Source organism: Chelonia mydas, chromosome 2 (assembly GCF_015237465.2).
Source record: "Chelonia mydas isolate rCheMyd1 chromosome 2, rCheMyd1.pri.v2, whole genome shotgun sequence".
Taxonomy (NCBI): Eukaryota; Metazoa; Chordata; order Testudines; family Cheloniidae; genus Chelonia; species Chelonia mydas.
This window is the reverse complement of record NC_057850.1, coordinates 181,495,908-181,523,025: the sequence shown is the minus strand read 5'-3', so window position 1 is coordinate 181,523,025 and position 27,118 is coordinate 181,495,908. Positions and strand designations below refer to the sequence as shown.

General features: G+C 38.1%; 1 protein-coding gene across 10 annotated transcripts in view; it reads left to right on the top strand.

Annotated features, from left to right (window-relative positions):
• The window catches only part of TRAK1 (trafficking kinesin protein 1), a 112,202-nt gene that overhangs the window by 70,272 nt on the left and 14,812 nt on the right, over window positions 1-27,118 (top strand). For 6 of the 10 annotated variants that reach the window (XM_027829553.3, XM_043540755.1, XM_037890220.2 and 3 more), the window contains 10 exons: window positions 4,474-4,574; window positions 5,479-5,587; window positions 6,988-7,066; window positions 10,454-10,584; window positions 11,088-11,162; window positions 12,107-12,244; window positions 13,522-13,598; window positions 16,445-16,681; window positions 17,652-17,968; window positions 22,565-22,894. In XM_027829553.3, the coding sequence (XP_027685354.2) occupies window positions 4,474-4,574; window positions 5,479-5,587; window positions 6,988-7,066; window positions 10,454-10,584; window positions 11,088-11,162; window positions 12,107-12,244; window positions 13,522-13,598; window positions 16,445-16,681; window positions 17,652-17,968; window positions 22,565-22,894 (1,594 nt within the window). The remainder of the gene's footprint in view (window positions 1-4,473; window positions 4,575-5,478; window positions 5,588-6,987; window positions 7,067-10,453; window positions 10,585-11,087; window positions 11,163-12,106; window positions 12,245-13,521; window positions 13,599-16,444; window positions 16,682-17,651; window positions 17,969-22,564; window positions 22,895-27,118) is intronic. The other 4 variants (XM_007067332.4, XM_037890221.2, XM_027829552.3 and 1 more) reach the window with 1 other exon arrangement.

The following is a 27,118-nucleotide window of genomic DNA, read 5'->3' as shown; positions in this document are numbered from 1 at the left end:
TTCCCCCACCCCCAACTTGTTTTCTGTCTTCAAGCTGATTTCAGTTTTGGTTTTTAAATAAAATCACTTAAAAGCTGAACATGCTCCCCTACTGCAGATGAGCATGAACATCATGCCACTCTATTTAAGGTGTAATCATATAAAGTGAGATTTTTGTGATCCGTGATGACTGAAGTCATGTGCATTGTACTTTCTGTGCCCCTCCGGTATCATGCCTCTTTAACATACCCAGTTTCATATCCATCAGCTGCTTGGGTGGCTCAGGATAAATTACTGTGTGGGTTCTATGACATGATGAATGATGCTGCTTCAGCATACGGTCTGCTTCAGAAAGCAGCGAAGTGACTTGTTGGTTTAAAGAAATAGATATTAAACAGAACTAATGGTCTGGGACTTAGTATTCCCATCTAGATTTGTTAAAACCTTCTGGCTTATGGTGCAGTGGTTTTGCTATTTTTCAGTAAAATATGGAAGAATCTGGTGGTGTATGTGTATGCATGAAGGTTTTTGTGATATGTATGTGTGTGTATATTACAATTTTGGATAACAATAGTAATGCGGTAGGTTTTTTGTATACATATTGTGTATCTGTATATAGGATGACATGGTGCAGGTCATCCCGAATGAGTACTGATTTAAAAAAATAAATAAAAACACCATAGAACATTATAATGTATATTGTATGTGCTACATATGGGGTACTATAAATGTCTTTGAGAAACATTGAGAATTCTGAAAATTATCATCAGGATTATTTATTGTATCTCCTTGAGTAGAGAGCCAGATTAACTAAAAATGTCACAACGTAACGTCTGTTAGCTTGCTGCCTTGAAGAGCTAAAAGTGAGTGCTGGATCCCTCCTAGAAACACTTGGTGACCTTGAGCTGAATCCTGCCCATCCTGGGCCTCTTGAGGGTGCACTTCTTGGGGGAAGATTAAGAAAGGTTGAGAAATTCCACAGTTGGTGGGAGAGGTTGAAAACAGGTTGGTTTTTAGAAAATGGTGGTTTATGGAAGCTTCTCTGGAATTCATGATGTTAGGGTAAATCTGAGCAGTGGTATAATGAGCAAGTTGTGGGTGAGGCAGTCACAGGTGCATGATGGATGGAAATACACCCAATATATGGAGGTGATCTCAATGGGAGAAATTCCAAGGCAGGTGACAAATTAAATACTCACTCACCTTTGACAGCATTGCCAGTTTGGCTGCGTTATTAACAGCTTTCTTAAACAAAGAATGTCATGATTCATCTAGGAAATTGCCAGCTTCCCAGTGCAACTAACAACTTGCTGTTAGCACATGATATTAGGGGTTAAAGTCATCACACTTGTGTGTAGAAAATCAGAGGTTAGTTTTAGCAGGTTTTGAGATTTCCTCTGAGTCCTGTTCAGTTGGTAGTCACAATAACTAAGGCAACTGACCTTGCAGCCAGAGGGATACAATATATAGTCCCTATAATTTTCTTTTTAACTCTCTAAAACATTCCTAAAATAGTGCAGCATGTGACACATGCAGCATACCTGATGGTGGAGCATGATATATAGATTTTATTGGCACATGTATGGGATGACCTGTGTAACTCAGCCATGGCTTTTTTACTCATGAGTAGTGCAGCCATTCCATATTCATGCTAATAAAGTCTTTATGCCACACTATCATGTATCAGTTTATTCCATGACTCTTCATTTGATACACATGTGTTACCTTCACATTAACATCTAGATTTTACATTTTCAAACCTAAATATCATTGTGAGGAATAGACTCTGATCATGTTCTGATGAAAAGTGTGACTTTAAACCACGTTTCAGACCAGTTTTTCTCTTTATATTGTCTCTTACTTTGCCCTTCTTAAATACCAATGTCTCCTTCATCTGCAACAAGCTGCTTTTGTGTGATCACTTCAAAACAGTTTGAATTTCATTTTTACTTCTGTCAAGAGGACAGAGCCCTTCCCTCCCCAGTCTTATTTAATTGCTTCTAATTTCTACCCTGTACAACTCTTTCCAGTAGTACTAAATTATGAAAACTGAGACTCAGACCTACTGTTTGGCACTAGAGAACAAAAGGTGAGTGCACTGAAGCAAATGCTGTACTGTATGTTGGTGCACTTTAGTCACCAGGTACCTGCTGTTTTGGAAGTATTTTACTAAAGTCTTCAATGTTGTATTGGGAAAATTCTCTTGATTATAAATTGCTTTGACTGCAGAAATAACTGTTCAACCTTTAGGTAGCACAAATGAGAGTAGCTTCCCAAGTAAAGCCTGCCCACCCAGTGCTGTGTTGCAATGTTTAAAAGTTAAGGATGCTGCAGCTCCAAGATCAAAATTTCTGTCCTTTTGCTGAAATATGACATTAGCATGTACAACCTAATCCTGTCTGCTTTGAAATCTGATCTAAGAGCCAGAGTAAAGTGAACTGTCAGTCTAGGTTAGAGTGGAAGGAGATTGTTGGGTTTTTGCTCTTCCTAGTTATTCTGGGTTATTCTACTTACTTTATTTAACCCTAAACTTCTTTCCTCTTCTAGTCATCTCTGTTCTGTGCTCCTGCAGCAGCTAATGCAGTGCTAGCTAGCTCATCCTCCGCAGAGACTGTCAGCCCAGGGACCAGCAGTTTATGGTCACTCTTAAACAGTAGAGCTTTGTAATCTTCATGTTAATTGCTAGATATCGCACCTGAGTTAGTGTTTGATGTTTGTTAAAGCTCATTGTTTGGTGGGTTGAGCCCACCATACTCATTTGAAAGCCTTTCCAGGCTGTTTTTCATCAGAGCTAGTTTTCATTTCCTCTGTTACAGTCAGAAGGGGGAAAATGCTACTCTGAAATAAAAAACTTTTAATCCACTAGAGCAGAAGGTAACATATGAAAGATAAGATGATCTCTATCTAGTTAATGAATAAAATATGTGATGTAATTAGTTGTCTTCATTTTGAATTGATGTTTTCATGTTAATAAATATTTAGAGTCCTACAGTGTAGGAGAAATAATGGGCTTCATCCTGCAAACTGTTGCTCATGGTTAGTGGACCTCTCACATGAGTGAGGATTTATAAAATGGGTTTTGGATTTTAGATTGATTCTGCAGAGCTGGCAATTAGGGAGAAAAAAACGGCACCTTTTCATTCCTAAAATGAGCACATTTGATACAGAGTAAGATATAATAAACATGGGATTCCATGATACCACTTCTGTAGAATCACTTTTCAGATTCAGAGTGCAATCAGAAGCTAATAGTTCTCTGCAGTCTATGCAGGATTCATGTAATGTGCACCCTATGGCAAAACCTACTGAACGGTGGATCTGCTACATTCTGCACCAACTAAAACTTTAGAGTGGTGTCCAAAAGTTACCCTATCTGAAGAGAATTATGATAATCCAGTCTGAAAATCACAAAGGCAGGGATAATAATGGTGGCCGGACCATGTCCAAGTGAGATGGTTATAATCATTGTGTCAAATGCAGATGAAAAGAAATGCTAGGCCTGATTTACCGCTGCTTTACTCCATTGAAATCAACGGAGTTATGCTGGTGTAAACCTGGGATGGTGAATCAGGGTCATGGAATAAAATGAGACAGACCATTTGCCTCTCTTGTTTCCTTTAATAGCAGTGGGTAATTGGATTCTTGCTTTCTTTAAAAAGAAAGACAAAAAAATCGAATGACTGTTTAAAGATTTTTCAAGAAGTTGAAAAAAAAACGAGGAGTACTTGTGGCACCTTAGAGACTAACAAATTTATTTGGGCATAAGCTTTCGTGGGATAAAACCCACTTCATCGGATGCATGCAGTGGAAAATACAGTAGGAAGATACATATACACAGAGAAGGTGAAAAAATGGGTGTTGTCATTAATTAATTTGCAAACTGGACACCATTAAATTAGGCTTGAATAAAGACTGGGAGTGGATAGGTCATTACATAAAGTAAAAACTATTTCACCATGCTAATTTTTTCCGCTACTGTTACTCACACCTTCTTGTCAACTGTTTGAAATGGGCCATCCTGATTATCACTACAAAAGTTTTTTTTTTCTCCTGTTGATAATAGCCCACCTTAATTGATTAATCTCATTACAGTGCGTATGGCAACACCCATTTTTCCACGTTCTCTGTATGTGTGTGTGTGTATGTATATGTATGTGTATATATATATATATCTTCCTACTGTATTTTCCACTGCATGCATCCAATGAAGTGGGTTTTAGCTCACAGAAGCTTATGCCCAGATAAATTTGTTAGTCTCTAAGGTGCCACAAGTACTCCTCGGTTTTTTTGCTGATACAGACTAACACGGCTACCGCTTTGAAACCTGTCAAGAAGTTAAAGAATTGTTTCCAGTCCATTTGTCAGATTGGTACAGTGGGCTCTTGACTAGTCTGAAGGAAACATATGAAAGATGAAAAACAAATTGATTTTAATTATTAAAAATATTAATGTGCTTGGAAGTGAAGTGATAGATTTACGCTCTTTTTTGCTCAGGTTTCTCAGTTGCGCCATGAACTGTCCATGAAGGATGAGCTGCTTCAGTTTTATACCAGTGCTGCTGAGGAAAGTGAGCCAGAGTCCATCTGCTCAACACCGTAAGTTATCAGATCAGTTCACTTTTTCTGAATCTGAACCTTCAGGGAGACTACCAGGAAGTTTATGAGCCGTGTTGATACCCTTGGTGGTGGTGGCAAAATTAATCCTGAATGGAATGAAGTTACATTAATAACTTAAACCTCCAACTTGTGCCGCACATTTTGTATTGAAGCAACTGGACTGATTCCAATGTGGGGAGGGAAGGAAAAAGGAGGACAGTGGCATATGACACCATAGGCTACTCTAACTCACATTGGGGCTGGCACAGACCACCTCACAGGATCAGTGAGCCACCTGACATGTACCTCCCCACAGTACCATCTTTCTGTCTGCAGGGGAAAATCTGGCTGAGTGATGAAAGGCTAACTTCCATACTCACATTGCTTTGACTGGCAGAGACTTGAGGCATTCCTAAAATATTGTGCGCTATTGACAGCAGAGAGAGGAGATAACACATGGATTACAGTCTTTTGCAGACCGTTAGCTGTCAGAGCAGTATGGCAGACTTTGAGGTTGATGCAGTATGCCACAGTACGGCAGACTTTGATGGCAACTTGTCCACTTGTCTGCAGAGTTATTGCAGCATTCCGGTGGAGCATGTGCAATATGATTCATGAAGCTATTGTATTATTTTTTGTAAGTCTACATGTGAAGGTTGCTTTCTTCCTAATATCTGTGGATGAATAACTTTCCCACAGGAAGTGGGAGGAACGAGGAAAATTGTCATGTACGCTTTTAAAATTAGATGAAAATGCGTGTTGTCACAAATAACTTAAAGTGAAAAGGCTTAATTCCACACAGCTCTGGCTGTTTTGCAACCTCTGTTAAGCCTTTTCCCATTGGTCATTTCCAAGGTTTCAAGTAAAATGGGCCTAAAATAAATGTTAATGGTTATGTTACCAGGTTGAAGAGGAATGAGTCTTCCTCCTCCGTCCAGAACTATTTTCACTTGGATTCTCTTCAAAAGAAACTCAAGGACCTGGAAGAGGAGAATGTTGTGCTTAGATCAGAGGTGAAATCACTCCCTTGTATACTTCGTTTTTAACACTTGCAGCCCTGCTTCCCTCTCCCTTTCAAAACCAGTGCTCTGATGATGATTGTTAAATAAATATTTTTAATGGAAACCCTCACAGGGGAGGGCTATCTTACATGACATATCCCCTTGTAATATATCAAATCACCAATTTTGATCTTAAAGTAGTGTTAGGAGTCCAACTGAAACGTATAAATTTCAGGAAATTCAGAGCAAAGGCTTCATGTGGAAGAGACAACATAGTTCTATAACTGTCAGGGGACAGTATTATAGCCTAAAACCTGAAAGGTTGATGCACACTAAAAACAAAAAAGATATTGGAACATGACTGACCCTTGCTGTGTTTTTGAACCCGCAGGTTGGCATAGGTCCTTAACCCATACCAGTGTTAGCAATAGGCACAAATGTCTTACTTAAATATAGAGAGAGGCAGTAAGTATTAGCTTAAACTCCAAATGGCCTTAATTTGTGAGTTTCAAGTCAGGTCTTTAACATTATTTTAACATTGTTTTTTGTGGATTCATATTTTTCCTTTTATTTTGGCACTGTTCAAAAGAATAAAAAACATGTTTGTGGGTTGATGGAGTCCGTCAGAGTTAATATATGTTTACTGTGACGGCCATGTAGCAGATAAGTAATTACATTTGTGATTTTTCAATTCAGTTTTTGAACTTACAGTATTTGGAGGTATGTTATAATTTGCAAACTCTCATTGGAGTTTAGACGAAATACCATTCTGAGGTTCACAAATTCATTAACTTTCCATTACAAATGTAAGTCATGTTTTTATAAAATATGTTTTGATCAAAGTGCTGTCTACTTCACCTTTATTATGAAAACACTCAGGGAAGATAAGTAGTGTAAATATTATGTTATGTGGGTATTGTGAGGGTAATTAAGGTGGGGCTGGAAGTGAGTCTTCTGGCTTCAGGGGTTATAAAAGAACACTTTACACTTAAGTCCAATTGCGTATCCAGTGCTTTTGATGAAATGTAAAATGTAGTGTTTAATTTAAACATGTAATATCTTCATCTGTTTTAAAGATCTCAAAACGTATCTGTTCAGGTGATCAATTTATACATTGTGCACTCTATGCATGTTGTTACGGTCATCTTCATTCCTGTTAGAATAGTGACACCTAGTGGGTGCAAATTTCTGCATCAAATCTGTGGATGCTGAATGTTCATTTGGCCCCCCCCCCTTTTTTTTTTTTTAGAGATTGAGGGGAGACCGGGGGAGTGGGGATTTTCTTGCTGTCTTCCTGGAGTTGCAATTTGAAAAAAGGATTTGCTTTTTTGAAGCAAAGGGAAACACTACAGCAGATTAGAAAACAACCAAGATGCTAATGTGCCATATTTTGATGTGGACCTTTTGAACAGGCCTGTCAGCTGAAGACTGAAACAATTACTTACGAAGAGAAAGAACAGCAGCTTGTAAATGACTGTGTGAAAGAGCTGAGTATGTCCTTTTTTCCCCCTCCTTTTCCCCTGACATTGTTGTGCTCAGTGTTGTTGTAGCCATGTCGGTCCTGGGATACTAGAGAGACAAGGTGAGTGAGGTAATATCTTTTATTGGACCCACTTCTTTTGGTGATAAGAGGCAAGCTTTTGAGCTACACAAAGCTCTTTCTCAGGTCTGAAAAAGGCACTATTTTTGTATTTAGCTGTGACACTCTGGATGCCTTTCCCAAATCTAAGGAACAGCCCTGTGTAGCTCAAAAGCTTGCCTCTTATCACCAACAGAAGTGGGTCCTGTAAAAGATATTACCTCACCCACCCCTGTCTCTGTAATTATTGTGTTCAGGGACATTTAGAATGAGCTGTAAATTCACAAATGAGTCATTTAAAAGAGTAATTTACTGTGTGATCCTTCATTTCCTTACAAGTATTATCTGTCTCTCTTCTAAGACTGCTCATGGGAAGAGAAACAAAAGACTAAAAAGTCCCTGCACTCTTGTCACTTTTGTACCTTTAATTTATGAAATAATGTGCGAGAAAGGCAGAGCCATCTTTCAGACAGTCAGTTTTACATTTCATATTGGAATTACATCACTTAAGACCACATTTAATATCAAGATAATTCAGCTTAAAGTACAAGTCCTTGAACTAAAATGTAACATTAGAATATATCTAGAGTATCCATATGGGTCATCAATGAAGACATAATGATCAGGCATTGAAAGAGATAGAAACTTTCAGATGATTTATTAGTAGGCTTGGCAGAATTTGACTTTGTTTATATAGTTTCAGTGGATAATATTGATAACATCAATGTTTACTTTTAAGCATTGTATCCATTTTAAATTTTCACTGTTGTGTGAAATTATGGGTTTTAAGTTTTGGGGTTTTTATTTATATGTTCAGAGTTGGGAGTAAATATGGGAGAGTCAGACAATTATTTAATGACATTGAGGATAAAAAAAATAAAGCTTTATGAACTATTAAACACAAACTGTCAACATCACGTCAAAATATAAAAAGTAAATACAATTAAATCAACAAATCAGACCTGTTTTTGCTATTCATTGACTAGTCCATTTGTAACCAACATAATTCAAAAGTCAAAATCATTGGGTTCTGACTCTTAAGCAGCATTTTTTTTCTTTGGCTGTCTGTAAATTTGGATTATCACTGATGGAAATATTTTTTCATTGGTTTGTATGTGTACAGTGAAATGGACATTTACTCATAAAAATCTCATCTTTCCAGTCATACTTATTAGGTACCAATGCACATCAGACAATTTAGGCTTAAAGAGAATGTGCATAACATTTTTAATTTGAAGATCCTTTTCTTCTTCTTTAGTGAGGGAGGCTAGGTAAATACATTAACATTTCATCCGTGTGGTTAACACAAAAATACCAGTTCAGCTTTATTATGATATATGCAGAGGTAGCAAAAGTGCAGGTCATTCAGTTCTACAGTAGCTGCTTGAACTTGATGGAGCAGTGTCTGCTGGGACTTGCAGTTTCTCTGGGCCACACCTATGTATTATAGATGACAGATGCTGCATGTTGTTCCATTTAGTTTAAATTAAGTGCAGCCTTCAGGCTTCTGGCAGGCTGACAGTGTGGTCCCCACTGGCAAAGTTTGGATCTTCCAGTGTTACAGAACTATCTTCTCTAAATATGTTCTTACTTTTCTATCAGTTGAAGCATCAGGCTCAAAAGAGTTTAAAACACAGCAGGAGTTAAACCATTAGGATCGCAAGTTTATGCATGAAATGAAACTATTTTCAGACTTCTAAAACTTCTTGTATTAAGTTGAACTGGATCTCATTTACTACATAGTTAGTAGGAAAGTAGCCATGAAATTATTGATAGGCATAAAGCAAAATTTTGCATTAATTTCCACTGCAAGACACTAAAAAAATGCTCTAACTTAGAAACGTAGAATGGGATTGGACTCAATGGAAGAATCCAATGCACCGCTACAGACTAGGGACCGAATGGCTAGGCAGCAGTTCTGCGGAAAAGGACCTAGGGGTGACAGTGGACGAGAAGCTGGATATGAGTCAGCAGTGTGCCCTTGTTGCCAAGAAGGCCAATGGCATTTTGGGATGTATAAGTAGGGGCATAGCGAGCAGATCGAGGGACGTGATCGTTCCCCTCTATTCGACACTGGTGAGCCTCATCTGGAGTACTGTGTCCAGTTTTGGGCCCCACACTACAAGAAGGATGTGGATAAATTGGAGAGAGTCCAGCAAAGGGCAACAAAAATGATTAGGGGTTTAGAGCACATGACTTATGAGGAGAGGCTGAGGGAGCTGGGATTGTTTAGTCTGCAGAAGAGAAGAATGAGGGGGGATTTGATAGCTGCTTTCAACTACCTGAAAGGGGGTTCCAAAGAGGATGGCTCTAGACTGTTCTCAATGGTAGCAGATGACAGAACGAGGAGTAATGGTCTCAAGTTGCAATGGGGGAGGTTTAGATTGGATATTAGGAAAAACTTTTTCACTAAGAGGGTGGTGAAACACTGGAATGCGTTACCTAGGGAGGTGGTAGAATCTCCTTCCTTAGAGGTTTTTAAGGTCAGGCTTGACAAAGCCCTGGCTGGGATGATTTAACTGGGAATTGGTCCTGCTTCGAGCAGGGGGTTGGACTAGATGACCTTCTGGGGTCCCTTCCAACCCTGATATTCTATGATTCTATGATTCAATAGGTCATGTAGTTCAATGCCTTGCACTAAGGCAGGACTAAGTACTATCTGGAACTTACCAGGCAGGTGTTTGTCTAATCTGTTCTTAAAAAGCTCCAATAATGGAGATTCCACAACCTCTCTAGGTAATTTGTTCCAGTGCTTAACAACCCTGACAGTTAGGAAGTTCTTCCTAATGTCTGACCTAAATCTCTCTTGCTGCAATTTAAGCTAATGTACCCATCTTTCTGTTCTTGGGAAAGATAGGTTTGGCCTGGCTCTTTAACATGTTTTAATATTACAGTGAAACCCAGTTACAGTGAAACAGAATGAAAGTTTCAAATTTTCAGTGCATTTCAATGTGCAAACAATTTTACAGTGAATTTTACCATTCAACTTTACTGTTTCTATCACAGTATAATATGCAGCCTGGGCGCACCATCTTCACTGTATTTGCAAGATGGCAATTTTGCCCACAATAGGAAATCTTGTTAGCAAGTATACAGCCCACGTTGCAGCATTGGTTCTCTATTTTATTTTATTTTATTTTATTTTACTTTATTTTATTTTATTTATTAATGTCTCTTTGAGGAAGTATCTTTCTGTGCTTTGGAAAAAGGTTCTACTGAATTAAGCAACATTCTGCACAAAGTTCCTCTTTGTATAGACAGTGGGCATTGAGTTGTGATTGCTTCTCTCTTGTTAAAAGGGGATGCAAACATCCAGATTTCCAGTATCTCGGAGGAGTTAGCAAAGAAAACTGAAGATGCTGCCAGGCAGCAGGAAGAGATCACCCATCTCCTTTCTCAGATAGTTGATCTGCAGAAAAAGGCAAAATCTGTAAGCAATAATGTTTATTACACCCCTCAGGAACTTTTCCTTACTCTCCCACATGTGGCAGTCTTGTTTGACTTAAATCTTTTGCATGGTCATTTTTTAATGTAAAAAGCAGACCTGCCTTTAAGGTTTTTCTTATAGGAAGATATGGATACCTGATTTTTTCCCATTTCATATTAAATATAATGCATCAAAAACAATGGTTAAATTCATCTTGAGTAATTAGAGGTGATATTCTGACATTGATTTCAGCAGGGTAGGATTCACCACAGCTGTTTCAGATAGATATCCATTGATTTCCAGGGCCTAGATGTGAATTTGGAGAGAAATATTTTAATACTAGATGCAGTCTCATGACGTTTTAGCCAATGTGGATACATATATAATATAAATGTCCTGCAGGGCGGAGGGTGGGAGAATTTCACTATTCACATAATTAACAGCTGTCGTGGAAAAAAAACTATGTAATCGTATTAGTGTGTCTACCATTGTTTGGTATATTTTAGTGTGCAGTCGAAAATGAAGAACTTGTCCAGCATTTGGGAGCAGCTAAAGATGCCCAGCGTCAGCTCACGGCAGAAGTAAGTATCAAGAAGTAAAATACTAGAGTGATTTGGTAAAAGAACAGCAGCTTTTCACTTCTAAATTACTAGTTTAATCCAACCAAGACTGTTAATAACAAAAAAAGCTGTTGGCACCTCATGAATGGTCTATGTGAAATGAGTTCTTGGTCCCAGTCCATTTCTCGATGCCCCAGTGCATTCCTCTCAGACAGGTCCCTGTTCCTATACTCATGTGTACAAGTGTGCCCCCAAGCACACAAAATTGACATGAAATGGCGATCTTGTTGCCCATCTTGGGAAAACAAGGATTGAAATAGGGTAGGAGGTATCTGTCACGGTTCTGTATCTGTCACGGTTGGTTTTATATTATGGGTTAGGCCTATTAGCAGAGTGGGGACAACGTGGGGAAATTTGCATTTACTGTACTCACAAAGGACAATCCAAAATTGTCCATCAGTTACCTCTCATGGGCACTACATTCTTTCTTTCTCACACACACACACACACACACACACACACACTCTCTCTCTCTCTCTCTCTCTCTCTCTCTCTCTCTCTCTCTCTCTCTCACACACACTCACACACACTCACACACACACACAAGTTATGCTAAAGGACACTATTTAAATATTAGATTAACATATAATATAAGTAGTTATGGAAAACTGTCTTAGGATGGCCTTGATTTAAGATTTTGTCTAAATACTTTAGAACACTAAAAATCTCATTAAAATGTTCTTTATCTCTTATAGTTTTTTCCATTCTAGTTGCTATACTTGTTGCATGCGCATTCCATATGCACATATAATAATATCTAGTTATTGCAATTTACGTGTAAATACAGCATTTGTTCTCTTTTTAAACAGTTTCCCCACCCCCAATAATTAAAGTAATTGTGGCACTTGCAGGGCAATTGTGCGGCCCACAGTGTGTTGGAATCTTTCTGACTATGCTTGTTACAGTTGCGGGAGCTGGAAGACAAGTATGCAGAGTGCATGGAAATGCTTCATGAGGCGCAGGAGGAGCTGAAGAACCTTCGGAACAAGACCATGCCAAATGCCATATCACGTCGCTATCACTCGCTAGGCCTCTTCCCCATGGTGAGAAGATGTTTAAATGTGCATGTACAGTGCCCAGTGTATTGGGTTTATGATCAGCATGAAACCTCAAAGCACTACTGCAATACAAATAATGAAAAACACTCCATAAAACTTTTCCAGAGCAATTTTGCCCTGTTACACTGGTATGGATCTCTGAAGTAATCCCATTGATGACAGTAGCACAGATTTACCGAGTGACTGCAGTGAAGATGTGTTGATGTGTTAGTTACACCAGTGTAACTTAGCAGCAGAATCTGGCGCTCTGTCATTTTCTCCATTTCCCACTATTGAGAGAGAGCAATAAAAAACTTCTTGTGACTAGAGCATCTTTGTACACATATAGTAGATCCCCAGTAAAGTTTAGAGCTTGCTTTTTTTACATTCCCTTTTTAATATCAAGTATGGGCCAGTTTAAAATACATTTAAGATGCAGGTCTCCTCAAGTACGGATGGTTATTGTACACGTATAGCTGCTTGTGAAATGCAAGAGCTAAGAAGGAGTTGTATACTTTGTTACAATTTTTTTTTCCAAATGATTAATTAGGGAAAAGAAAGTCACTTAGGATGTTGGTTGTTAAGCATTTAATGGACCTGGGGACTTACTAGTGTTTAACTAAGCAATAATAAAATGTTGGTCCATTTTAGGGGATTAGTGTCCAGCTATAAAGACTTAATGGCCCAAAATGAAGCCCAGAGTTTTTAAACACTGCTGAGACACTAATAACCTTGGAAACACATTGTGCCAAGGTAGCCATTACAATTTTATAAGCAGTACATTAAAGAAAGAAAACCTATGAATATATTCTAGTTTTAATGTGTGAAAGAAAAAGTGGGGGGAAAACTCACCCACTCTATTGTTAAATAAGTAATGACTTGTACATGAAGGGAAGCATAATTTTTTGTCAGAAATACAGGACTGAAAGTCAGGAGATGTAGGTTCTGTTATCACCTGTACACATACATTTTCTTGGCATCTTTGAGCAAGTCACTTAACCTCTCTGTACCTCCATTTCCTCGTCTCATCTTCTCTACCTTGCAGGGGTGTTGTGATGCCATTTGCAATAATGTTTGTAAAGCACTCATCCGATGGCAGGCACTATAGAAGTACAAAATAGTTATTATTATTTGTTATTACATCGGCCATTCAGATTTTTTGATTAGTCTCCCAACACTGAAATCTGTTTTTAATTTTAGAACTTCTTTTCTTGCTAGAAATCTTACTAAATTGTGGGAATATTAATTTCATGATATGACAAGAGTTTGTTTGTTTTTGATAGGACTCTTTGGCAGCAGAGATAGAAGGATCAATGCGAAAAGAACTGCAACTGGATGAGCCAGACTCTCCTGACGTAACGTAGGATCAATACAATTGGCTCCTATATTCTGTATGAAAAAAAAAAAGTTGCTGCAGTTGATTGTATCCAAAATGTATTATTGTTTGACAGAAGAATAGTGACCCCAGAGTGAAATGAAGACTTTCTAAATCCAGTTCCTATTGGACTGCTGTCCCACATCACAAAAATTGTCATCACTGTAGTTGCTTACTTGTTTTTTCCAAGAAAAGACAGTAGGCCTGGAAGCTGAGCTGCCCTCTAATCCCTAGAGGTGGTTCCTCTAGGTCAGGGTTGAGGAACATTGACATCGTGGTTTGGGGGAGCTTTCACTGTTGTGGATAAAGGACTCTCATCTTCAATTTTGCTGTCTTACATTTTTCAGTAGTGCTAAACCCATATTTAAAAAAGAGAAATTTAAAAATAAAGCAGTCTTTTAATGAAACATAAAATCACTTTTTCTCCAGAAAGGATGCAGGCTGAAAGCATGACTTGTCAGTTGTGCCATGCATTTTGATGGGTGAATGAGTTCCTTTAACATGTTTCCTCATTTTCCTGTTTCATTCTAAATGTAAAGTTTACAAGGGTCCTGCTTTCTAAGGGCCTTTTTAATACAATAAATACAACCATGCCTCTTGATAGAACACTTTAGGTGACCTGTCACATTATAATACAGTTTGGGCTTGCCTGTGTAGACCAGATTTAAACTGTGTTAAAACCACTTTACGGATTTCTACAGATCAGTTGAAAGGTTGCAACATTCTTTGGTCCCATCTACAGAAAAGTGTTTAATAACACTACCACATGGCACTGTAAAATCTGCTATGTAAATTTGCCCTAAGAGTTCTTGTAAACTTCTCTGTGTTGGTCTTGTGAAAGATGAGAGTAAATAGCTAAATTGGAGGTTTGGAAGGAAAAGTTTGGTGTCTTGCCCATAATCTATTGGGCACAGGCAGGAGTGGAAACCAATTGCCTGCTTGTTTTTTTGTAGGTCCCCCTGAAGGAAGATGTGAGCTTTTAATTATATATTTCCCCCAGAAATTATTGCTTTAATTCTTATGTGATGGAAATGTGCATACTGAAACAGGGAGTGAAAGGGATAATCTTGAACTGTTACCCTATTAGACTTGCCTGAGTAATGATTTGGGATGAGTCACTTGGTCCCCTCTCTTCCCTAGGGAGTAATAGCAGAAATTCCCAACAATGTGCTGACTGACTGTGCATCTCAAGTGAGAGTCTTCATGCAGACAAGGCCTCAGCACATTCTGGCATTTTTTCCTCCCATGTCCATTAAACCTGTTAGGAGTGGTAGCAGCAGTGACAATATGTTTAGCTAAAATTCCCTACTGTAAACAAGATCTTGGTTTGAGGTGAGGTTAGTGCAGCACTGTTGTTCATTCCAAAGCCTAAATCCATTGTAGACCAAGGTTGGGACCACTTGACAGAAAAGAAAGGGCCTTCCCTACTGATGTAAATTGTATATAATCTGCAACAAGTCTAACCAGCCTACACTTTTATAAATAGGTGAGATAATTTGAAGTAAACTAATGTTAAATAGGAGAACCTGATTGAGCTGTATCCTGACTTAGCCTGAGCTCTCCAAAGAAGGGAGGGAGGGTAGAAGATGAAGCCCTGATTCAACAAAACACTTAACTTCAAGTACTTTGTTTAAGTGCACTTTGAGTCTGAGCCTATAGGCACAAATGAAGCTTGAGCAAAATGAAGCCACGTGTTTCTCATACAAACTGCATGGGACCTGATTCTCCTCACACACTGATATAACTCCATTGAGGCCTGACTTACGTTTGTCTGAATGAAAAGAGAATCAAGCTCCGTTAGTATAGATAAGACCCCCCCCCCCCCAAAATAAGTTTGTACGTCTTATTTAATGTACCTTTTCATCCACAGATTCTTACTGCATCTAATTAATGTTTTGTGCTACTATTACCAGCCCCATCCAGCTATTTGTCAGTGAAATATTATCTCTATTATCCACTTTGTCTTTTTACATTCCCCCTGTTGTATGTTTGCCTTTGTTAATAGTGAACAAAAAAGGCAAAAAATCCTCTTGGACAACTTCATGCTATTTTAGGGATGCTCACACTTTTCTGAGATACTTAAGGCATGTTATTGTAGAGCTTCTGCACTAAGGACACAGCTGTTCAGTACACACCAATTGAACAAACAAATATGAATCATAACAAAGCGCTTGTGTGAATCTCCTGATTAATTATTATACCCTTGCAAAGCTGTGGAAAATGGAAGCTGGCGGGAGGGGGAGGGATGAGGGAGGGGGCTCGATAAGTGTCTGTAGTCTGAGTTCTGGTTGAACCACGCGGTGGGGCCTCTTGTGACATGCCACCTGTGGTAGAACAGGTTTATTTTTTAAATCTCTGTCAAAATTCCTACCCCCCCTTATTTTACTCTTGAATGAAAACAGTTATAAAGTCAGAAGGACTGTGGGAAAAGAGAGAGAGAACTTTAAAAGTAAGTCAGAATTGAAGCTTACCAACCTTGACAGTCTCTACTGACTTGCTGTATCCTCTTCCTGCATATAAAATAAACTGACTATTAAAAAAAAAAAAAGACAAGGTCAACATCTAATGTTTCAAAATTGAACTGTACTTCAGAATTATGAGAGAATGTTGCATGGTTTGGCTTGAATGTTGTTTTGGCACAAATCATGTTTTGGAAACCTGACTATTGCAAGTATCAGACCGAAAGTATGTTAGGAAAGGTGTCAAGACTGGATGTGTAACTGTGATATAATTGATCAGTACTGATCCATTCCTGTTTCTCTAATACTCAGTGTTTGAAGGCACAATTTTGCTTGGTGTTGTGGTTACTGACTGTATGTGTATTTTATCAGTCACCAGAAGCGGGTCTTTGAGACTGTGAGAAACATAAACCAGGTTGTCAAGCAGAGATCCCTGACTCCATCTCCAATGAATATCCCAGGATCTAACCAGTCTTCTGCAATGAACTCAGTCATTTCTAGCTGTACCAGCACTCCACGTTCCAGTTTCTATGGGGGAGACATCTCCAACAATGTGATAGACAACAAGACCAATAGCATCATTCTAGAAACAGAATCCTCTAACATTGGGTCAGTACTACCTAGCTAGGCTGCACAATTGTTTTCTAATATATATGAGGCACGCAAAGCATTTTAATATTTATCTCTTCCCTTTAAATCATTTGTCACAGATTAACATAATGGCCTACATTTTATAAAGTTGCTAGATAGTGTGCATCAATGTTTGAGCACTCAACTTGAGACAGCGTGATAAAGGGAGCCTGATTTTCAGTGCAACGGAATGAGGCATCTAAAATGACTAGTCGCTTTTGAAAATGCAAGCCAACATTCTTAACAAATGATATTTCACCAGTTTGAATTAACATGTGAGAGGTTTGTTCTACATGCAGTTATAGCTAACTCTCTCGATCCTAAAGAACGTGAAGGTGACTTATAAAAACCTGTAAGTAAAACTAGTCAGAGCCTTGCTCTTCATTCAATATTTGTTTTTCCCCAGTATGTTTTACAACACGGAGCATACTTTCTAGTAAAATGCTTATTATTAAACAGTTCACAAAACAAGTGGCTATTTACCAGCAAAATGTATTCCTTTGGTGGTTGATAATCTGGGTGCTCCTGTAAGGCTCTGAGTACCTTCAGTCCCCACTGATTTCACTGGAATTGGGAAAGTGGGGGGAAATCAGCACCTCTTTGAAGGTTCTCAACTCTTTGTAGGATTGGGTCTTCAATTGACACATCTATTTCCATCGTGGTTTGTGGCAGGGAAGAGGTTTCCACTGTACATCAGAAGCAGATGAGTTTAAGTAGTGGAAGATGCATTCCAAGGCTAAAAAATTAACTTTACTTCATGTCCTTGCCTTGGTATGCAGAATTGGACACCATTTTCAAGACAAGACAAGTGTGTCCTCTCAGACTTCACTGTAAGACTAGCATGTTTTGAGATGTGACGAGCGTAAAACCATGTTGGTGGTTGAATGCCTGGGAAATAGATGAAGTTTAAGCTGTTTTCCTTCTTTTTCTTTTTTCTTGTTGTGTTTAGAAATGAAGACAAGAATAAGAAGCCTGGAACTCCGGGGACACCTGGTTCTAGTGACTTGGAGACAGCTCTTCGAAGGTTGTCCCTTCGGCGAGAGAATTACCTCTCAGAGCGGAGGTTCTTTGAAGAAGAACAAGACAGGAAGTTACGGGAACTGGCGGAGAAGAGTGAAGGGAGAAGTGGTTCCATTACACCAACAGAGAGCATCATGTCATTGGGAACTCACTCCAGGTTTTCAGAATTCACTGGATATTCAGGAATGTCCATCAGCAGTCGCTCCTACCTGCCAGAGAAGCTTCAGATTGTGAAGCCCCTTGAAGGTGATAATAAAGGGCCTCGGCCTTTATTTGTTATTCTTAGTGACTCTCTGTGGTCTCTGATCCATCACCAGAAAGCAGGAAACCTCCATAATACATACTCTTTTTACTTTAAAGATAGTCATCCTCGTTGTTGGTTTGAACTCTTTTAAAAAGTAAAGTAAATTTCTCCATAAGCCTTAAAGAAGGTGCATTGCATAAAAACAAATAAACCACACCATAGAGAGTATAGTCAAGAACACATAGTTCAAAAATATTTCAGTAGAGCTGTTGTATAACTGAAATGAATCCCATTATTAATGTTTCATGCACATCATGTATATGCATAGAGTATTGAGGGCTGGCGGGGAAAGTATCTAAATTTATCAGAGCAGACCTGGGGAGCATCAGACCCAATCCTGAAAATGGGTATGTATGTTAATATTTTTATTCTCATGAAGTTAGTTTTGATGGAACAACTGACATAAGTAAGTGTTTGCAGGATTGGGTCTCAACTTTTTTACATCTGGACCTGAGTTCGAAAACTTTGAAGGCTTTGGTCTCACATGTAAATGACTTATTTGATTTCAGCCAAGCTTCTTATATTTCTCCCCATCACAAAACAAAGCAAGATAATTGGTGGTCTGTACTCAGAACTAGAATATCAGTGCTGTTGCTTTTCAGAGCTTAAAGCATGTTTCCATCGGTGTGTTGTGTGTGCCTGGCTCTATTGAATGCTTTCAGTTTTCATCAGCTGTTTTGCCATAGTGTGATTTCATGTGTGCAATTATGTAAATCCTGTTAGGAGCTTCCCTTCTGCTTAGTGTTTTTGTTCTTTGTTTTGGGGATTTTGTTTTTTACAGAACTGTACTATTTTGTGAAATGGTTCATGCACGTTTTAATTTCACCAGTGACTTGCAGCATTTCCTTTAAAAATAAAATGAATGAATCTTCAAGCAGCGTTTCTCAGACAGAGCATTTCTCATGATTATTTTCAATGGAGATAAAGCTTATTTTTTTTCCATGAAGAAATTGGCATGCTGTACCTACTCAGATGATTCTATAGCCATAGTACTCTTTTTATGTGGTATCATTTCTGTTTTCATGATTGCTTTCATATAGTAACCATTTGAAGTTCTTATATTGCTTTTAGAAAAGGGATGTTCAGACTTCACTTAACATATATATTGGTTGCTAACATTGTAATAGATTTCTGTCATCCAGCTATATCCTTGCTTTTTCCTTCAATAAACTCTTTCAGTCTTCATGATCTTTCTATCTGTCTGTCTTTTTAATTTTCTCAGATTTGCTCCAGGTTCTTCTTTGGGGGCGGGGCATGCTGTGAGGGAGCGGGGAAGGTGTATTGTTCTTACCAGATCACTCTCTTTTCCTTGAAATTTCTGGAACATTTTCAGCATGTCTTTCACAGTCCATTAGTAACATGTGCTTGTATCTCTGTCCATTTTCTAATTTTAATGATATTTACTGTCTTTTAAAAAATAAGTGATTTTGATTCCATGTACCACTCTGATTAGATTCTTCAGGAGAAAGGATTACATTTTTTTCTTAAATTTAGAAAAACATGGATCACTATTGTGGAGCAAATAAGTATTGAATATTTTTCCCCTGCCTAACATAAGTGTAATTCACTATATCTTTACTGAATTTTGTTATTCAGTAGTTACTAGTGTGTTTTTATCTTAAGGGTATATGTGCCATAGAAATTGAACAAATTACAGTCAATGCTTTGTTAATCCACTTCAAATTTAGGTGATTTCTATTCCTTTGAAACAGTGTTGTAAATTATAGTAAAAGAAATAGTGGATTACACTTAGTGTTGAAGACATTATTCCCATTCTCCTCTTCCCTTTAATCAGGTTTGGTTAAAAAGGGAAAAGTGGCTTTGTTACACGTTTAGACGATAGTGGGACTCTCTCTTTGCATTGCATCAGATTGTTCATTTTTGGTTCATCTTTTTTTTCTTGGTCCAATTTCCTTAGTTTTCTGTATCCATAGCATCTTGTACCTTAAGTTCCATGTGTAACTCCCCAAATCCACTGAGAGTATACATTCATGAAATATGGCCTTGAGGTTGGCTCAGTCATTCAGTATCCATCTATCAGTGTTGGCACCTTCATGGTGTTTTCTGGCTTCCCTTGGCCCACACAGTACACAGATCAAATTGCTTCTCAGCTTTGATCTTCCTCAGTAAATTCGTGAACAGTTACACATGCGAATAAAGCAAATAAAATTTCAGTTCTCCTCAGTGATTCTGAAGTCTAATTGTTCTACTCCATAGTTCCACTTTCTCTGATTTTCCTTCTGATAATTAATAATTTACAAGAATTTCGTGTAGCAGATGCTTCTTAAAGCAGCACTGCTTTCCACTCTCATTGTTTTTTGAATGATGGATGGGTCTTAAAACAATTTTCTGCATTTTATTGCTTTCCCTATATCTAACTGTAAGAGAAAAACTATGTTGCCTTCCGCATTTGCAATAATTTTTCAGGAAAAAAATTAAATCCAGAACATTATTACTTTTCACTTTTTAAAAAAACCTATAATGAAAGAGATATAACATACCACTGTGTAGCTCCTCACAATGCAGATGTAGCTGAAACTTCCTCCTGTGTGCAGTGAAGTTTACCTGGCTTTGACTTTTTTTGCTCTCATTTTGCCCACTGACTGCTTTCTTTCTACAAAGTTGCTACAAGATGTGGATTTTGGTGAGGTCTCACGTGAAAAGGGTATTTCTCCAAAAGTTTTAACGTAAGGAGTGAATAGGAGTCAAGGAGTCAACCTGCATAGAATTGTACAATAGCATGTACGGAGAGGTTTTGGTTTCTGTCATTTGCTTTCTGAAACATCCTGTGGGGTGTTTGTGGCTTTTAATAAAAGACAAACCAATATCTGAACACCTCTATTATCCATCTCTTGCAATAGAGTCTGCACAAAGGAAAACTTACGTGGAACAGCACAGTAATAAATATTGGGGAGAAAATGTTACTTTTCTTTGCCCATAAACTATTTATTTTCAAATGGTCACATTCACCCTAGTGCAGAGGGCCACCCCAAGGCCAATGTGCAACTTCCATTGGATGTAGTGCATCAAACGAGAGACGTAGCTAGAGCATAAGCATTTTGCTGGCCCTCTGTACCAGGGTCAGTTTAATCCAAAATGTGTATCTTTGTCTGTACTGCAATACTTGAAGGTTTCTATTATTGATTTTTCTCTGATATAAGCTGAAAATGTTGATTTCAAAACACAGTGGGCGAGATTCATTCCTGGGGCAACTCATTTATTTCAGTAGTGCTAAACCGAGAGTAAATATGGCCCATTCTTTTTACATTCACTATTCCCAAAAGTCCAGTTACTATCCAGAATATATTTTATGTAGTTTGTTGTTATTGATGTAAAGTAATAATTTACTCTGTGGGTATTTTCAGACACATGACATTAATTCATCTAAGACAGCCCCTCCACAATATTATGGTCCATTAGGTTTTGCATGTAGAAGACCAAGTAACTGAAAATTGATAGTCTTAAATACCACATTGAAACCAAACACATTATTTATTGCATTGTATCACATTGAATAAACACCATTTTCTGGTAAAAAGAATTGAATAATTTTCTTGGTTGTGTGAACAGGAATGTTCTCAAGTATGTCACCAGCATGGGATTTGAAGCAAATTACCTCAGTATTTTTTCTATACATTATAAAAGAGTAATTGATGTGGGCTGATCAGAGTGCAATTTCTGAGTTCTTGGGTTTTGATGTAGGGTTTAATCCTACTCCCAATGAAATAATGATAAATCTTCCACTGATTTCAGTGGTTGCAGGATCAGGTCCGTAACCAGCACTCCTCGACTGATGTGTACACTGATGAATTGCTCTTGCTGGCTCATTGTCTCATGTTTCATTGCTCTCTTAAAAGTGTACCTTTTTCACACCCAAAATGTTACTTCCCAAGGATGAAATTGCAGGTATAGTAGAGTATGCTTATGTACTAGTGCATTCCAGTAGTATAGAGGCTGTAAAAGTACCTAGAATTGATAAACAAATCATTAGTGTTTTCCTCCTTCCTTTAAACTTGAATTGATATAATTTTCTAGCATCCGCTATATAATTGTTCTCCTCCCCTTAGTCCCCAGTAGTAAATTCTAGTGTGTGCTGATATCACCCTTCTTAGGGCAGAAATCTTTGGTGCCCATTTTTCTGACTTTGCCCATTTTGGTGATTAGTATGCTGTTTAAATGTATATTCTCTTTAATTCTGTATTGTTAGTCCCAGCGTGCATGGTCTGAGAAGAGGATGGCACTACCTACCCTCTTTACAATAAGGAAGATTTGGCCCACTGGCTTTGTCTAGTGTTTGTCACTGCTTTATTTCATGGTGGTCTGGGACAATCTAAAAGCCATAATTCTGTGGTGGTGTACAATCCTATAAATACAAGAACTAAAGACCAAATCCTGGAATCATGGAGCCAATGGCAGAGCTTCAGTGGGACGAGGATTGAACCCTAGATGAGTGAAATGAGAATATCCAGATGTTCAGCTGAGAGAAATACTCAGGCTTGCTTGCTGATTTTTGTTTTGTTTTTTTCTTCCTCTTAAAGGTTCAGCCACCCTGCATCATTGGCAGCAGCTAGCTCAGCCTCACCTGGGCGGAATCTTAGACCCAAGGCCTGGGGTTGTCACTAAAGGCTTCAGAACTCTGGACCTTGACCTCGATGAAGTGTACTGCCTTAATGATTATGAAGAAGATGAGACAGGTGACATTTCTTACAAGGGCCTAACTACCTCGACGCCAATTCAGCACACAGAGACCTCAGGTGAGAGGTCACAAGCACAAGTGACTGTTTCAGACAGCAAGAATAATCCAAGCCAGTCTCAGGCTTTCACAGAGGAGATGCAGGAGTCCACGACTGCCGATGATGAGGGGTCTGGTGAGGGAACCTCATTAAGTCCAGTAAAATTGACATCTTTACAGGATATTGATTACTGGGCTGTTCTCACATCTCTCCAGAGCATCAACCATAGTGTCACTTTGTGTGTAGCTTCTGCACATTAGTGTGGGCGGCAATTAAAATACGCCCGTTCTAACATTAGTTCAAAATGTTTTTCTTTAACAAATTTTCTAATTTGTTTTACATTTTTTAAAGCACATGGTTAATTTTTCCTTTTTAGTTTGATAAGAGAAGGCTGCTAAAAGGAAGTGGTTCGTTCAAATGATTGAGAGAGAGTCTGGGGTTTGTGATATGTTTGTGTGTACATATACATAATATATATACACTGCGTTCTATGTGTTTACATAATATTTTTCTAGACATTCAAAAAGGATAATGCCACATTCCTTTAATTCTTGTTTAGAAAAAGCTGGATTCTGTAAGGCTAAATGTTGAAAAAAGTGCTTCTAAGTTATATTTGTGAAACAAATAAATGTGTCTTCACTTAAAATTAAGCAAAGGAATTTTCCAAATTGAGTGTCCAATTACCTTAAATACACATTTCTTAAAATTTAGCCCATAAAGGTTTTTGTCATCCAGCTAAGAATTAAAGGTATTTTGTATGTGGAAGATACAGTAATCACATCTGATTTTCCTTACAAACACTAGTTTTTCCCTTCCACTGAACCACTCCCAAATTCTATCCTTAGGACTCAAAGCATCACTGAATATGTTAAATGACTCAAAATAGTGTTTTATACACTGGATATTGTGAGCCATGTCACAGTTTGTGGCTACACAGAGTTTACAAATTTTCTTGCAATGTAGGTATGTTGAAATTTATCTTAAAATAGATTTAAGTTTGGAAGGGAAGAGTAGTTTTATATCTGACAATTCACTGGTTTTATGGTTTCATATTAAACATGGTTCTTTATCGGTGACAAACCCAGCCAAAACTGATGTTTCCATGAAACTAAATCATTTATATCTAGTCATTTTTCCGAATGGCACTTTTCTTTTGGATGAAATTATACTTTGTGTGTGAAGTCATAGGAAATTAGATGGCTTCTAAGGGCTGGATTTTACAAGGTGCTTTGAACCTGCCATGAGGTACTAAGCACCTTCAGATCACATAAAGGTGAATGGGAATTCAGCACCTCTCAGTATTGTGCCCTAACTTCATATAAGATGCAGTTCTCCCTGTAGATTGTAGCAGGAATCTGCTAGGTGCCAAATGCTTTCAACTCCTATTGCAATTACAAAAATGGACTTTACTCTTTGAAATCCATTGTCTAGTGACTGGTATTTATTATGAAGAAAATAAGTATCTGTGGAACTATTATTAGCTGTAAGTAAGCTTGACAAGAAAGCAATTTTTTCTTTCTTTGTCAGTTTGGTTTAAAGGCATTAGAACAGTCCCTTCCGATCCAGGAGACTCTCACCATCTCAAACAGTCTTCCTAAATTGTTGAATATGCCAAAGAAATTGGCAAGTGTCTAATGCTAAATGTGTGACGGGTCCCACTAGTGGTCCCCCTGATCACAATGTGACTACTCACATTAAAGTTTAGGTATGTGCCTAAATACATTGCTGAATTGGGGGAAAGCTACCAGATGTTTTAGAATGAAGGCGAAGAAACAACTTTAATAAGTCGAAGAAGGAAATCCATGGAAAACTTTGAACTGTCTTCCATCTCCAACTCCTCCTCCAAATGGCACAGGTTTTGGTATAGCCTGTTCTGTCCCACTGTGGAGGACCTAACAGCATTAGTGAACCACAGCCAGATTTGCAGTTGCTATGGGTCTCATTCAAGTGAAGGAATGAGAGATTGCAGCTCCCTTTTTTCTGCATTGGAATAATTCAGCACTTTGGAAGTTACCAACCACCTCTTATGCTGTTAGATGACTGGAATGCAGACTTTACGTTGCCAACACATTGTCATTATTGTACTTTTTTTTTATGGAGCTGTATAACCACTCCCATCTCTTAACAAATGTGGATGAAACATGTAGCTGATATCAGGTGAAGCTTTGGTATGACTCCTCATGCTTCTCAGAGCATATCTGTCTGACCTCAGCAGTCATGAGTTATACACCTACTTCCACACTTTCCTTTTCAAGAAAAAGAAATTTCTGGAGGAAAAGCTCCTGCAAAGAGGCAGGAGTAAACCCTGAAAGACTGGATAAACAATGGCTCATATAAGCAAAAGGGTTATAACAGGCACTGTGGTTCCTTAATGAAAAGGGCCTGATGAACATTCACTTACTTGAAGCAATTACAAAGAGACTACCATGCTGGGGAAACTCTCAAACAGATCAGTTTATAGTGAAAAGTGTCCTTAAAATAAATCTTTACTTACAGCTGTGCACATTTTAAATCTAGGGTACACAATCAGTGTTTATCTTTTAGGGACAGTCGCTGCAAAAGGATTTGTTGGGAGAGATTCATAATATTTTTTCTACTTTTGATTAGTTTAAAAAGCTATTCTGTATTTAAATATTGACAAAACTGCTTTTCTCAACTTATCTTTTCTTCTTGTTTGATCTTGCAGTGAAATCAAATGCTGATTTTTATTTATTTATTTATTTATTTGTGACCTTCCATTCATTTTCATTCCATCAGAGAGTACAGCAATGTCACAAAAACAAGGCTGATTTCATTACAAGATCAAGCAAGTGGAGAAGCTAGGCTATCAGGGAATAAAATCTTCTCTAAGAACACATGACTGACATAAAAGCAAAGGGAATATAGAAAGTAATCCGGATGATCAAATTTCATTTTGTGGAAAAACTCAAGTTTTTTCCATTGTGGAAGACCCACTTTAAGAGACGTTTGAAGCAAGAAAATACCTTCCTTACAATGAGTCTTGGCAGGCTATAAAAATATTACAACTCCTGGAAATAAGCCCTTACAGGATCATATGCAACAGTAGGATCTTCTTAGCATTTTGGCTACGTGTCAATTTATCATATATGTCTACTTCTGAGGATTACATACTGCCCTGCAAGAATGAGAGAGGTCTTTTCTACCTCCAAGAACCACATCCTTCCATCAGATGGTTGTGAGGAGCATTTCCAGTTGACATCTTTACGGGCAGCTAAAGTGAGCTGCTATGACTGCTTTGTGTGGCCTGCTGATAAGCACTTGCAATGATCATTCTCTTTAAGTGCTAATATCTAGGTTCAAGAGAGCAAATATGGCTGATGCTTTCGGGTGGGTGCTGAAGACGTCTTATGGCCCAAAAAAAGGAAGGACAGTGCAATTTGCCTCCTGTCTGGATGATGGGTTGGGACATAAATCTCTGCTGACTAAAGGGTGACTGATCTTTGTTTTTTAGATTTTTCTCTCCAGGTTTGAGAACTGCAGCAAATGTAAATGCTTTGAATAACTTCCGCACATGGGACCAGAGTAATACTTACGGTCATGGTATTAAGATTTTTCAGTACTAGTTGAGCCCATGACCCTGCAATATATGGGTGAACTGTGCCCACAGAGCACTCCAGGTTACATGTGGGAACAGCCATCTGCCCAGGCATTGTAAATTGCACGATCAGGGCCGTAAACAATATCCAGATTCTCTTACATGGAGATTTTTCAACATAATTGAAGTAGTGAGGATATTAAAGGGGTACTGTCAAGTTAAAACCCAATACATTTTAAAAAATAGCCTTATTTGTGCCAATAATACCTAAGATTATTAAAGCTGAAAGCACTTAAATGTCTATTTTTTTTCACCTTTTATGCTATTTCTTTCCTTTTTTTAAAACCTTCATTGTACCAGACTTAGTCAGTTCTAGTTTGTAGTCAGATTGTCTGGTTGAGGTACTCGGACAATGCTCTTTCGCTGAAGTTTTCAGAACCACTAAAGAATGTTTCACTGAAATAAAGGCTGATTAGGAGTGTTCTATTCTTCATATTTGTAAATAATTAGTTAATAGGAAAAGTGCCAGTAGGTGGCGTTCAAGAATATGTAGCATAGTTCCTGGGATAAGTAACTTTTGCAACAAAATCACATTAAAGAATGTACAGAAATATATTTATAAAAAACCTCATTTTTGGTCTAAAACTTGACAGAATCCTTTTATGAGACAGAAGGCAATTTCAGATGGAGACTTCCTTATACAGGCCCTAAGCTCGCAAAGGACTTAATATACTTTTAAGCATCTGAGTAGCCCCACTGCAGTTAACAGAACTACTTATGATTAAAGTTAAGTGCATATTTAA